We start from the raw sequence: 13,428 nt of genomic DNA, 5'->3' as shown, positions 1-13,428 counted from the left end.
CCTCTGCCTGCTTCTTTCCATGAAATACAACCCATTTCTGAGCTAATGCTGTCCTGAAAGAGCATTACTCTTCTCAAAATACTGAATTTTACAGCTTTATCAAGTCTCAGCACTTGATCCCCAAGCTCCAGGTTCTGTCCAGTGAGGAGGGAGTTCCAGAATGGAAGCCAAGCCTCCCTCCAAGTCCTATGGGCTCGCGCTGGGGGTGGGATGGGGTGCAGCCAGGAGAGTATTGTCCTCCTGAAGCCTATGCTGGACCTTTTCATCTCCAAAAAGAGGGAAAGTAAGAAAAACAAGATCAATGTCTTTAGGGAAAGCACCCTGTAGTTTAATGGAAAGGGCAAATGTAAAATTAAAAAATAAAAATCAATTAAAAAAGCTCATGTCTGGAAGATCCAACAGTAGAATAAATAAATGTACATACAGCAGTTTTCAAAATAGTAATACCTTAAAAACATACAGCAACTCTCAGAAAATGTCTTGGAAAATGACAAACAGTATTAATAGTGACACTGTTTGAATATTTAGTATTTTAATTTAAAAACATGCACTTTCTCCTCTGTATTTATTTCAGGAAAATGTGAAGTCATGCTGTAAGCATGGGATCATCTCTACTATTAGATTTCTCTTTTTAATTGCTCCTTTGGAAAAAAAAGTGTATGATTTTTGCTGTTCATTCTAAGTTTCTTAAATTACTGAACAGAGCTGAGTTCTGTGTTCCAAGTTGGGAGCAGATCACCACATGGAATCCTGAGGAAAATTCTCTGATGCCCTTCTGGGAAAATGGAAAGCTAAGTTGGATGCCTTTTAAGAAACTACCTCCTAGTCAGATTTGGCAACAAACAAACAATATGCCTGCACTGAGGCTTTGTCTTCTTTTGATCTTCTCTCCTTCTTGAAGTTCCTGTGAGTTCAGTGGGATGTTTGCTCCCGGGGCTTTTCCTTGACATTCAGCTGATGGGAACTGCTAAGGAGCAGGACAGTCCTCCCTCCCCTGCAGTTCTGCTGCTTTCTGACAGATGCATGACAGGCACAGCCCTGTGCTGCCAACAGCACAGAAAGAACTTCTTATTTCACTAAACTCCCGAGATCTAAACCACAAGTCAGTCCTCCAACTGTTAACAAGGAAGGTCTTGAAGTTTGCATCTTTTAGATGATGGCTCCTCCATCTTTAGTGCTTCTGAGTTACTGCAATCAGATTTGCCCTTCTCCAAGACAACAGTGATGCCAGACAGGAGGTACCCTCCACCTCCACTCATGGTCAGCTTGGGATGGCTGCGGTCTGGTAAAACCTTTTAAACAAACAAACAACAACAAAACACACCCCGCAACCAGAACCTGTAAAAATCCACTCTCTGTGTGCACATCATGTCGTGTAATTTCAGTCTACAGGACAGGATATGCATTTTTTCTTTTCTCAGCCACAACAAAAAACAGCCATTTGGGAAGTGTATTTCTCTTCAAAGTGGCTGCAGAGGGGACTCCAGTTGCAGAAATCCATAATAATACAGGCTGCTGCCTCACTGGGTACTTCTTCACAGCCTTGCCAGCAAAATTAAAAAGCCAAGGTTTGAGACCCATGCAAGTGCCATGATGTGCTCAGAAGTGAGGCACTCTGCAAGAAACCACAGCTGTGGTTTCCAGCTCTGTCCCTGTCACCTTTCTGCAGCCACTCTTCGGGTCAGGCACAGCACACCCTTCTGTAAGGACTGTCCCTTCAGCTGTGCCTCCTCCTTGCCCTGACTGCCATGGGAGGTCTCAGAGGTTTTACTTTTGTCCAGGACACTGCAGTGCTGTTCTCACTGCAGCTGGACACAGGACCCCTGGTCAGGCCCACCCTGTGTGGACATCTAGGAATTATTTATTAACCCCCATCGCTTTGCTACAAATATTTCAGCAAATATTTAATAAAATGCAAGAAAGTATTTCCATCAATAATTGCTAAAGTGAAGCATAAAAGCTTTTCAGAATACCCATGACTCCAGGGTAGAGCAAATGCCTGAGCTTACACATTGTTTCAGTGAGTCCAACCTCACCCCTGGTTTCAGGGAATGTTTTGCTCCCCAGAATTCCCATGGTTTTGGCAGTCCCCTGCTGCCATCCTTACCTGGTAGTTCCTCAGCCAGGTTTCAGACAGTTTCAGGTTGATGACTCCACCTCTTTCTCTCAGCTTGGTGTAACATTCTAATAATGGCTGAGAAAAACCAAAGAGGGGGTTACACAGCAGAATGGCACCACGTTTGAACTGTAACAGCTGAAGTAATGTCCTGATTTACCTCTTTATATTGGCAGTAGACAACAAAAGGCCTCGAAGGAGCAACAAATTCCAATAAAGAAAGTAACAAGGGGGTGGGATGAAACTTGCTGGCTACAATTAAGCTGCAAAAAAAGTTCCATGCACATTAGTTTTCTGCTTCTGAAACCTACTCCTCTAGTGACATTTCCTCCTGCTTAGCACAGCAATCAGTTACAGCTTAGAAGTGTCTCATCACGTTTTCATTACTCTGACAACTCCCCAAATGTAAAAACAAATCATTACTTCCTACTGGTGTAATTAAGAGGCTGAAGCATTGTTCCCCCAAGTGCAGAATATTAAATCCATTGCAAGAGCACTCACTTCAGCTCTGTCAGGCTCCACAATAATTCTTACAATCTAAGAAATCTCATGCTGCTTGCTCTGCCCCAAGACCATTTTCCAAATATAATTTTAAGTTCTGTGACTGCCAAATGTTGCTTAGAACGTAACCTCAGTCATGACTCTTCAGACTGAGTAGACTTCATTTAATAGTTTTATATAAAAAGAATATTTAAAGAGAGACTGAATCCTTAATAGGCATGACTGAAAACCTTTTAAAATGAAACTACGACCTTGACAACCTAAAGACTTCATATTTTATTCTCAATCCTCATTTTAACATCACACAATAACCTGGACCTGCAGATGGTTGAGATTCTCTACCACTATCTCCAGTTTTAATCCAAAAAAATCACTGCTGAACTGCACTCCAAGAAGCGGTTGATAATTAGTTAATTAGTTATCAAGTGCAGAAAGAATGGGCTAATTAAAGTACTTCTTGACAGTGTACAGAAACTACTGAGATGTCCCATCAATTACCATTTGTTCTCCAGGGGAATGTGCAGCACTGGGTTTAACTTGCCTGGCAAAAGGGAGGGAAAAGTTGATGTTCAATTTTGCAAATACAGCAGAGGTAAGGAGGTGAGATAATTCTTCTTCAGTTGCTCCCACTTTGGTTGTTTGCCAGCCATAGCCTTGCAGACCATTTACTTCAAATGCAAACCTCAAAAGAACTGTGCTCCATAATGAACCAAGCAGGGCTCATCCCATGCTGTGGAAGGCTTGGAATGCTGCACTGGCACTGCCAGGGGCTCTGCCAGACTCCAGGAAGGGAGGAGAGGGCTGAGAGACTGAGGAAAGTAAAATGCTGCTCCTTCGTATGGCAGCACAGATTGCTGCCAGCAAGGAGCCTGGCCAGGCACAAAATTGATGCAGTGGGTGAGGGGGGAGCAGGAAGAGGCAGAGGGAGTGAGATGGTCTAATTCCCAACACATGGCATGTCTGTGAACAAATTTCTGCTTTCCATAATGTCAGGAAAATTGAACAGCCAATCTCTAAAATATTCTTTGAAAGAATATCAAATACCCAAAGAATATCTTCCTTTTTTTTCCCCCCAGTGGCCTAACAGGAGACCTCAACTCTCTTAAAAGGAATTGTTAACAGATCCAGTACAAACAATGTTTTGCTACACAACAGCACAGAAGGTAGGAATCTAACTGAAATGGTATGTTCTACATTCAGTAACAAATACTGTTAAATTCAGGACCTAAAAGATTTCTCCTAAAGTTGGTACCCATCTTCATTTAATGAACAGCTTTTCTTTACTCTGCCAGTAAGTCCCAGTCTCTCCTCACCTCCAGTGTTAACTACCTTTCCCCCCCATCCCTGTTTCTCTCCTGAAAAAAAAAAACCCAAACCCTTATTTTCCCTGACTGTTTCTACTCAGGTACAAGGTTACTTTGAAGCATTTCCTTTTTCCATGCCAAGTTTTTCTGTGGTTCCTGATCTCAAGGAGCAGTGGCTATAAAAGGCAGATGACTGAAGAAAGGGGATCAGGCTGAGCCCTCTGGGACAGTGCTCTCAGGCACTATAAATTCTGTTTAAACCCATCCTGCTGGAGCCTTCCTAAAGCCAGGAATCACTAAACCCTTCAGAAATGTCATTTGTTACAGCTTTCACACATTACAGAGGATATGGAGGATAAAAGTGATTGGAAACAAATCAACAGGAGACAAATACTAAACAGGCCTCCTTGAACTCAATCAGCAACTGAATGCACCATTTTACATGGAAGGAAATGACAAATGCAGTCAAGTATTAATCTTTGCTTTTGCCAGATCATGGACAGACACTATTTACACAGTTACAGAGATGGTGCAGCAAAGAGCAGTGAAACCAGACCCAAACACTGCCACTATTCAGGCAGCTCAATGGTCACAGCCACAGGCACTGCCAGGCAGATGTGCAGAGCTTTTCACAAACCTCCTTGACCACTTTACTGCTCCAGAGAACACAGAATGACCTGGTTCTGCATGTTTAGAAATTCTGCCACTTAAACATGCTACATGAGGTATATGAACGAGCATGAGTTGAAACATTTCATAGTAATAAGACCCAAAAATTATATACAAGCATTTGAAAATAACCAGTAAATGTGCAGTAAAATTTATCCAAGCAGAACAGCTTCATTTTCAGTGAACCAATATTCTTCAGAGGAAAAAACTTAATATGGATGTTATTATATTAACTAAATTAATGTTACCTGGTTAACTTGAATCACTTCAGCACTTGCTAAGAACACTGTGAAAAAGTCACACCCACCAAATGCTCTTACACTGTTTTGGAGCTCAATTTCTAGGAATATATTGATTGTATTTGTTTGAAATTCATGATACTAGATCTTTGTGATAAATTGTTTCTCAGGAATAACTGATCTTAGCTAAAGCAGGTAAAATAAAGATATGTGGGTTTTTTCCTGTGTAAAAAGGAAATTGGTTTCTAAAAACAAGCTAACCAAAAAAACTGCAGAAAACAAAAACAAAACAAAACCAAAACAGTGCCAGAGCAACAAATTCACTTCCATTTTAATGAACTTAAAACCTCAGGTTCTACTTTGCCAATTAGAATCCCGTTTTTTTTTTTTTGGCAGTCATTTTAAATTAGATTCTACCTGGACTCTAGTTTTCTTTGAATAATTTTTTTTTTAATTCATTTTTAATATTTGCTTGTGTGTAGTTGACTTTTAAATCATTTCAAGCCATTTAAATGAAAGAAATAAAATCCCAACCATTGCCTTTTGTGCCCCCAGTTTTCTGCTCCATCCCATGGCCCCCATGGTCTGGGGTGTTTCAGTGGGAGTACTAAATTTGGAATACCATTTCCCAAACTATGACAGCTCTAAGCAGACTCACCCATCAGCATTCTTCTCTCTCAGCAAAGCAGCAGCTTCTTTCAGCTTTTTCCTTCTCTCCCACTGTTTTATCTGCTTTTCCCGAACCTTTGAACAACAAAACAAACAGTTGGCACTTTAACTGGTAATTATTTATCAAATCATTATTGCCTGGACTGCATTTCATTTTTTTTTGAATCTTAATTTAAGAAAAAAGACAACTTCCAGTGTTCCACTTCAACACCTGACTGAGCTGCATTTCAGCAGGGCTGATTAAGACAGCAAAATTTTATGTCCACGGACATTGTGAAACTTGAACAGCCACAATAAATATTCTTACATTTTCTTTATTTTCTTTTTCTTTGTTCCCTTTAAATTCTACATCTTCAGCATTAATGTCCATCGTGTCTTGCTCTTCTGTTGGATTGATCTCCATAGGTGCTTCAGTAGCAGGTTCCTCCTCTGTTTCCTGCAGGGAAATCTGTTTCTCCTCGCTCAATCCATTGCTCTCCTCTTCCACCAGTGTGTTCTCCTCAGGGTCTGCAGGCAGAGTCTCTACAGTGAATGTCCCAGACAGGAGACTCTGCACTTTGCTGAGAGGAAATTCATGAAGACTATCAAAAAAAGGTTTGGGAAATCCAAAACAACTGGTGGCAGCTCTAACAGGTCCCCCTCCTGGGTACATCTGAATGATGGATCCATAGCCTGTGAGAGGGAAAGAATCAAAACGTATTGGAAAGTCAGAATTCTTCAAATTTGAACATTCTTTCTGAAATGCTTAATTGAAGGGTCCATTTAAGAAAAAGAAACTGCCTACTCTTAATCAAACCATCAAATTTAACCAACTATGGAAATATGCCTCAAGGTAGAAAACCTTTATTGAAAGGACAACAGTTACTGAAACAAAAGGACAAGGTAACTCATGGAATATTGGTGTATTAGAATTAGCTCAGAACATATAAGCAGTGACAAATTGCTAAAAAAGCTAATTAAATAAATAATTAAAAGACAAAACTTACACAGTTTCCATTACTTATTTATGGAGTTGCTTGGACAGAACCCAAAAGTTAATTTTAAAAGCTTTATTAGGCAAAGAATTAGGCCCTAACAGAAGAGCTGTGAGATGTTAAACAAACACACACAAAAACTTTTCAATAGTTAACTGAAATTGTATCTTATTTACTTCGAGAACTAGCCCTATGACCAAAAATTGCTGAAACAAAAATCAGTCCATAGTAGCACTGCCTGTGTGCTTCCCAGACAACAGACAGCACATCTGTGTGCACATCACGTCACTTCCTGCCTTTCCAGGCTTCTGGAATATAACTGTCACCTCTACCTGGTGTCCTAGAACAATGAAATTGATTAACTGAGCTTGAAAAACAGATCAAGAGTCAAACTTCTCCTAGAATATGCTCAAGGAAGCATCACACACTTTCAAAACACAAGTTTTGCACAGCACACACTAAATCTGGTGCAGTGAGCAAGAGGAACGGCAACATTTCCAATACTGTCAGAATCCCAGTGGCATTATTACTGTTTTCTGCCACTCACTTTCCTGGACTTCCAGGTGTCTGGAAAGAATCTCCATACAAGCTCCTTACAGCTTTTTCTGAACACAATGTCATTATGCTAAGAGAGGAACTAAAACAGATCAACATACAAGGCTGTCAATTTGATCAAAACCAATTATATAAGCAATTATATCAAATTTAACTCTTTTTTTTTTTAAGTACTGAAAAATAAACACAACTGATGCAAAAACTTTCCTCAGTGGAAAAAAAAACAAAAACAAGTTTTTCCTTAAATCCTGGAGGTGGTAAGACCAGATTTCAAAAGCTGAGGAAGCATTTTGGAGTGCTGCCTTTCAGTAGTGTCCCACAGGTGTGTATTCCCATGCCCCTTGGTGTGTGCATGACTGAGGTGGAGCTCACCCCCCATTCTCTCCATCACAGCCCCCAGCACCAGGCCTGCACATGTTTCCATGACAATCATCTTGTTGCCAGCGTGGATGTTTCCCAAAGTCAGCATCTGAGCCAGGGTGTCGTATCTCAGGTGGCTGGAAGACAAAGAAGGGTTTAACAAACATCACTTTGCTTATAGATCCTGCCTACTAGCTCTGCAGCCTGCCAAAATAAGTTGGATTACAGGTAGATTCAGAAAAAGCATAGGTGACCTTCAGAGTTACCACACAGAAATTGTAATTAAACATCTGATAATGAAGAACAAGAACTGGAGCCCGTAAGAAATCAGCCAGGAAAAGCAAAAGCAGGATATGCAGTGGAGTACACTTATCCAAGAGGACATCTTGTGCTGTGTCAGTCAGAGAAAGGATTTCTTTAACCTTTTGGTTTTTTTCTCTGGCATGGCAGCTTTGTAAAGAACAAATGGTATGGATCCATTTCCTGATCCAATAATGAACCCCTTGTGGTTTTCACCCGTTTTGCAGGAGCTGGCACCACCTGCAACCCAACACATGCACTGAAGAGATTCAGTGATAGCTACACAAATTACAGCTAATCTTTAATAGCAAAAAGCAGCCCAGTGACAGAGATGGAAGAAGGAGAATGAGAAAAGGTTTGAGGCTAAATTAAATAACACATATGTAAAGATTTTACATCTCAGCATCTTAGATCTACTATTCCTACATTAAAAAAAAAAAAAAGTACCAGTCCAACTTTAATATCTGTAACAATCTATCTCTTAGGTTAGGTGAGTGAAAATCAAACAGGGCTGGATCTCTGTAGTCGTGGCCCCCATCTGACTCCAACCCCAAAGTCACCCACAGGTTTTTAAACTCTGGAGACTTCTGACTGAGCATTTTGAATCCCTGACCTGTTAAAGACAACAATTCTTGCCTGTGGTAAGTGGCTGAGCCAGAAAACAGAGATGTTTGGCCAGCAGCCAAAGCAGGTAAGAGGTATGTTTGTAAATCAAAGAACTTCTGTCTGTGTGGGTAATTAGCATGGTGGTGTTGATTGGGAAATGGTAAATTCTGGTGCTCCTGCTTGAGTTCTCCTGTTTGCTGCAATATTGATTCATTTTCTGTATCACATTATCTTTCATCACATTCAAGGGAAAGAAAAGAGAAGGAAGGTGAGTATTGTATACTTTAGAATACTTTTGTATAGTGCAGGTGATTAAAAAGTATTAAAGTACCTTTCTGTTATCATTTGAAAAAAAGGAACGAAATGAAAACTCACTTAATTTTTCCAGGTTCCCTTGCATAATACATGGTAGAAAGAATGCGAGTGGATGGTTTCACAATTGTAATAACTGCCTCATATCTGTAAAAAAAAAATTAGTCATGGTCTTATTTTAATGTCAACAATTTAGGGAATTACCATGTATTTCTCACATTTTAAAATTCACTTACTTCTTTTTCTTCTTCTTTATGTATTTATCTTGAGCAAACTCTGTTTTGTCTCTGAACGTTGTACTGTTCTCTATTAACTGTTGAACTATTTCCTTGGAAGAGACAATTCATTTTTGTTACAGCTAGCATTTGTTTCTCATTCATTTCATAGACAGTATTTTTTAAAAACAAACACTGAAAATATTTTCTCCCAGTAGAGGCACGTCTACCATGAACTTCTCCTGACACTAATGGCAAAATCAATCTCTGTTAAGCAACAGGACCAGTGAGGCATTACACTGACTATGTGTAGGAATTTAATCACAGAGTTCTGCATAAAAATCATGGGATTGAAAACGTTTATCCTGGAATATTCAGTAATATTTCATTTAATCCGACTCCCTCTCTGATTCCAGCATCTTTAAGGGTATCTTTTTTTCACCTGTTTCATTTAGTTCCTCCCTTCTGCTCTGGTTTATCAGCACACATCCCACTCCAATAATTTTTTCAGTCTCATAAATTTTGCCACACTACTGTACCAACTCCTTGCACAATGTCCAACTCCTCAGCATTTATTACTTCCTGCAATACTACTCCTGGATTTTTTTCCTTATCTACCTCCCAAGTCTTCCCGGAATTACAGTTTTGGTTTCTTGGTCTCCTTGTTCTAATCTCCACCCTCTACCAACCCAACTCTTTCTCATGTTTTCAGATTCCAGCTGGAGGGATCATTAGGACCTCCAGCAAATCCAAACTAATCCAACAGGACTCTCCTTCTTTGTGGTTTGTCTCCATGCCAGCAACACAAGAACAAAAATGCTTCTATTTTGGGTTCTGTGATCCAAGTAGTTTACCTGCTAAAATCATGGGTTCTATTAAACACTGAGAGGACAAATGAAAAATGAGTTATTTTCAATCTGGACACTGCAGCTCCCCTTGTGCTTTATAAACCTGCTCAAAAAAATAGAGTGGTACAAGTACTCCTCACTTCCCATTGCTGCTTTTCAGGCCATTATTCCTTCAAACTCTTAACATGTGTTACTCATGATTTAAAACAGAATCTCTTTTTTTTTCTTTATTCAAAGGAAAAAAATTAATTCAATGCTTGGGTTGTTTATGTTGCTTTGTTATGTTCCAGTAAAATTTACAGTGAGGAAACAAGGAAGTATCCTGCATCACCAAGACACGCCGTTCACAAGCAGGGATTCAGATTTTAACAGATATTTAGGGAGGAATAATATCTATTGCTACAAATGTAGCTTAAAATGAGTATTCTGTTACACTCTAGAAAGCAGAGTTAATAAAAGCACAGCACAGGCATGCTGAGGACACACAGGAAAAGTCAGAGGGATCTTCTGCCACAGACAGGGAGAACAAAACCCATCAAAGCTGTCACAGCCTGATCAGCACGTTCTTCTCCAAGAGATAACAACCAGCAGCACAAGCATGGAAACAGAAGAACCATTCCAAACTCCTTGGACCCAGCAGGCAAAGGCAGAAGAACTGCTCCAAAGAGCAACATGGAAATAGGAGATGAACTTGATGCAAGCATGAGCAATTTCCTGGTTTTATTGGAAAGGGGAAACTGAAGATGAGAGAGGATTTTGCCTGACAGCATCTGCAGAACAGAACTGGCTGTAATGCTTTAGTAACAATTTAGGATGGCTTAAAAGACCCCGTACTTTATGAAAGGTGCAGGCTTAAATACCAAGCCCTTTTCTGACAGAAGAGAACTGATCTCTTGGGAATACTCTTAGTTTTCCAGGTGCAGAAAAAGCACCAGCATCACCCCCATCTGGCAGGCACTGCCTCCAGGCACACTGGTGGAACACTTGTTACACAGTGTTATTTGTTAAGACTTTGTTGTTCGGCCACAATATTTTCCTACACCTTTGATAGTTGAATTATTGCACAATTTTCATGCCTCTGTAATACAGGAACAGTATTTTGAACCTTACACACGAGCAAAACTAAATGGTGATTATGTGAGCTGTGCTTTTCAATCTGTTATGATTTCTGATGCCATAAAAATTTATTCTTTACTCTCCTCTGACAAAGTTGCCAACCTTACATAAAGTTTTCTTTGAAAACAGCCTTAGCATTTCCGTAAAACCAAAGAACATGACTTGACCACAAAAACAAAGAAAAACCACTGAAATCTAAGCACAGATAAAAAGAAGATCCTTTTTTTCAGAAACTAAAACACAACCATCAAGGTAGCACAGAAATGACACCAAAACCTTATTTTTACCTGTCCTTTAATACCCTTGTCCTTCAAAGCCTTTATGTCATCATGAGTCAGTTTTTGAGACTTCCCATCGTCAACTATGTTACGATTATCTGTCCCTGCTTCCTTTGTTTCTAAAGGAAAAGGATACAGATTTGTAAAATCTAGCTCCATGTAAGTGGGAGAAACACATGATTTTAGTGTCACAGAAAGCAGATTTCTCGGGGTTAAACACACATTTTTCACGGCCTCGCAAAAAGTACAGCCTAAGCAAGGAAATGTAGTACGTGAGGTAAAACTTAACGTAAATAAAATCACCAGACTAAGGTTCAAATTTTCTCCCACGTTAAAAAGATTATTTGTTAGAGGACTAGTGAAACCACTGATCAAGACAAAACCATGCACTTTTGTGACAGAAAGATTATAAGTAGCATGAGGTTCACAAATTACTAACAGAAACCTTTCCCATTTTCTTTAGTGCCACCAAAGAAACAAATTAATTTCAAATAGTTTTTCCAGCTGTCAGTCCTTTGGGATACCTGTGGTAGCCTCTTCCACCTCTTGCTTTGGCTGGAGGTTTCCACCACTGGTTACTTCAAAAGTAGTCCCATAAATATGTCCAATGGCATTATCCAGGTAGAACCACTGCTTCTCAAAAATTATCTTTCTGAAATACAGAGAAGTGAATGATACCTCAAGCATTATTTTTAGTATGTCTGAAACCCACTAAAGATGAGCCTAAATTGTAGCTTTATATATGACATCTTCATCTATATCCCCTCAAAGAAAAGCAGGACAAGTGTAAAGAGTGACATTAACCAAAAAAATCCACATTAAAAAACTGAAACTGGTCAGGAAAAGAACTGGAATAGACCATATACATGGAACTTCTTTTTTTAGCTCAAAGGAATTTTCAAATGACACATAAAACAAGGCTATGGCACTTATCAGCATTATTTTTTGACAGAGACAGTCAGAAATGTATTAAATCCAAGCCAGGTTGTGCAGAGTAGTAGCAAAAAGATGACTGTGGTCCTGCATTTTGCCAAGCTCCTCCAAAATAAAATTTGTCAAAAGACTAGGAAGAAAACAGCAGAGTGTTTCTTGTAATCCTGGAAATGTTTCATTAAAAAAAAAAATAAATTAAATTTACCATCCCTTTCATTTTGACTGCACCAAGGCAGGTGTGCATTTTTTCTTTTTTTTTTTTTTTTTTTTTTTTCACTAAAACCAGGATCCACAAAGCCTTGAACTTTCAGGTTGACCAACAAATGCTGCCTTGCTATCCCAGGAAATACCAATCTCGGCAAATGAAACAGGTTATCGGGATCTATGCCACGCTCACAAGTCAAATCAAAACTTGACAATACGAGCCCTAATTATGCAAATGATAGTAATCACTAATTCCGAACTACACCATTTTCAAGCCAGTCTCATTCAAACATAGTACCTTTAAATCTCCATCCTACTGAATCAGATATCTGGCCACGTTACCCAACACTGACTGCTACACACCGGTCTACAAAATTGTCTGCTGCCAGGGGAAGAGTCCAGCGATTTTAGCATTCCCTGCTGGGCTGCAGGCGCTTTTTTGCCATGCCAGTTGGCCCGGGGGAAAAAGAAACGGGAGACCTTTCCTTTTCCTTTCCAAAGCAGCAACTACCCGGAGCGGAGTGCCAGCATCCTCGTACACCCCAGCTCAATTAACAATCCTTATTAGCATGGCACGGGAACAGCGAGCCACGGCCGGCCCAGCGTCACGGCTCCTCTTCAGTCGGCACCGGCAACGCCAAACCCTCTTAAACCTCTTTCAAAGTATTATGACAAATACGGCGAGGAGATCTTCCGGGTTTAAGGAGTTGGGTTTGTTTTTGTTTTTTTTTTTTTTTTGCCATAGGAACCGAGGCAACATTAAAACCTTCCCCGCCGTCTGTCACACGCGCCTCGCGAGGCCGCTATTTCCCGCCTGGCGCGTCGGGACAAGCACCGGCACCTCGCCCGTTCCCTCCGGGGAGGCCCGCACCGAAGGCGGCTGGGACGGAAGGCGCAAACCTCGGCCGAGCGGCGCTCACCTGCGGCGCAGCACCGACACCGCCTTGAAGACCTCGTCCCGCTTGAGCACGGCGCAGTCTCCCTCACGGATGCGCGCGCTCGGGCAGCCCTCCATGGCCGCCGCCGCTCGCGCCTCTGCGCAGGCGCCGAACGCGCGGGGGCGGGGCCCCCGCTCGGCCGCGCCTGCGCAGTGCGGCAGCGCGGGAGGCGGGAGCGGCCCCTGAGGGGAGCGATGGCCGGGCCGGTCCTGGGGATTCTCCGCGGGGCTGCTCCGCGCCTTGCCCGGGCACTGTGGTACGGGCGGAAAGGTCCTGCCTCCCGCGAGGTCC

The 13,428-nt window shown here is 41.1% G+C and overlaps 1 protein-coding gene across 1 annotated transcript; it reads right to left on the bottom strand.

Annotated features, from left to right (window-relative positions):
- Nucleotides 1–345: 345 nt before the first annotated feature.
- On the bottom strand, nt 346–13,320 carry TRMT6 (tRNA methyltransferase 6 non-catalytic subunit). Its single transcript, XM_062489477.1, has 11 exons — nt 13,120–13,320; nt 11,587–11,714; nt 11,072–11,181; nt 8,842–8,933; nt 8,669–8,752; nt 7,400–7,524; nt 5,806–6,170; nt 5,488–5,573; nt 2,277–2,379; nt 2,108–2,194; nt 346–1,292 (listed from the first exon to the last, which is right to left on the bottom strand). The coding sequence occupies exons 1-11, from the start codon at nt 13,212–13,214 to the stop codon at nt 1,119–1,121; spliced, it is 1,449 nt and encodes a 482-aa protein (XP_062345461.1). The 5' UTR covers nt 13,215–13,320; the 3' UTR covers nt 346–1,118.
- Between the last annotated feature and the right edge of the window lie 108 nt (nt 13,321–13,428).

Source organism: Cinclus cinclus, chromosome 3 (genome assembly GCF_963662255.1).
Source record: "Cinclus cinclus chromosome 3, bCinCin1.1, whole genome shotgun sequence".
Classification (NCBI taxonomy): Eukaryota; Metazoa; Chordata; class Aves; order Passeriformes; family Cinclidae; genus Cinclus; species Cinclus cinclus.
This window is presented reverse-complemented; position numbering and strand designations above follow the sequence as displayed.

Excerpts from the sequence above, each read along its gene's own strand:
- TRMT6 (XM_062489477.1), bottom strand. The coding sequence starts at position 13,214 with ATGGAGGGCTGCCCGAGCGCGCGCATCCGTGAGGGAGACTGCGCCGTG. Across the intron at positions 11,715-13,119 it reads GTGTCGGTGCTGCGCCGCAG|AAAGATAATTTTTGAGAAGC; the intron begins GTGAGCGCCGCT and ends TCTGTATTTCAG. Across the intron at positions 7,525-8,668 it reads AGGGAACCTGGAAAAATTAA|CCACCTGAGATACGACACCC; the intron begins GTGAGTTTTCAT and ends TTTGTCTTCCAG.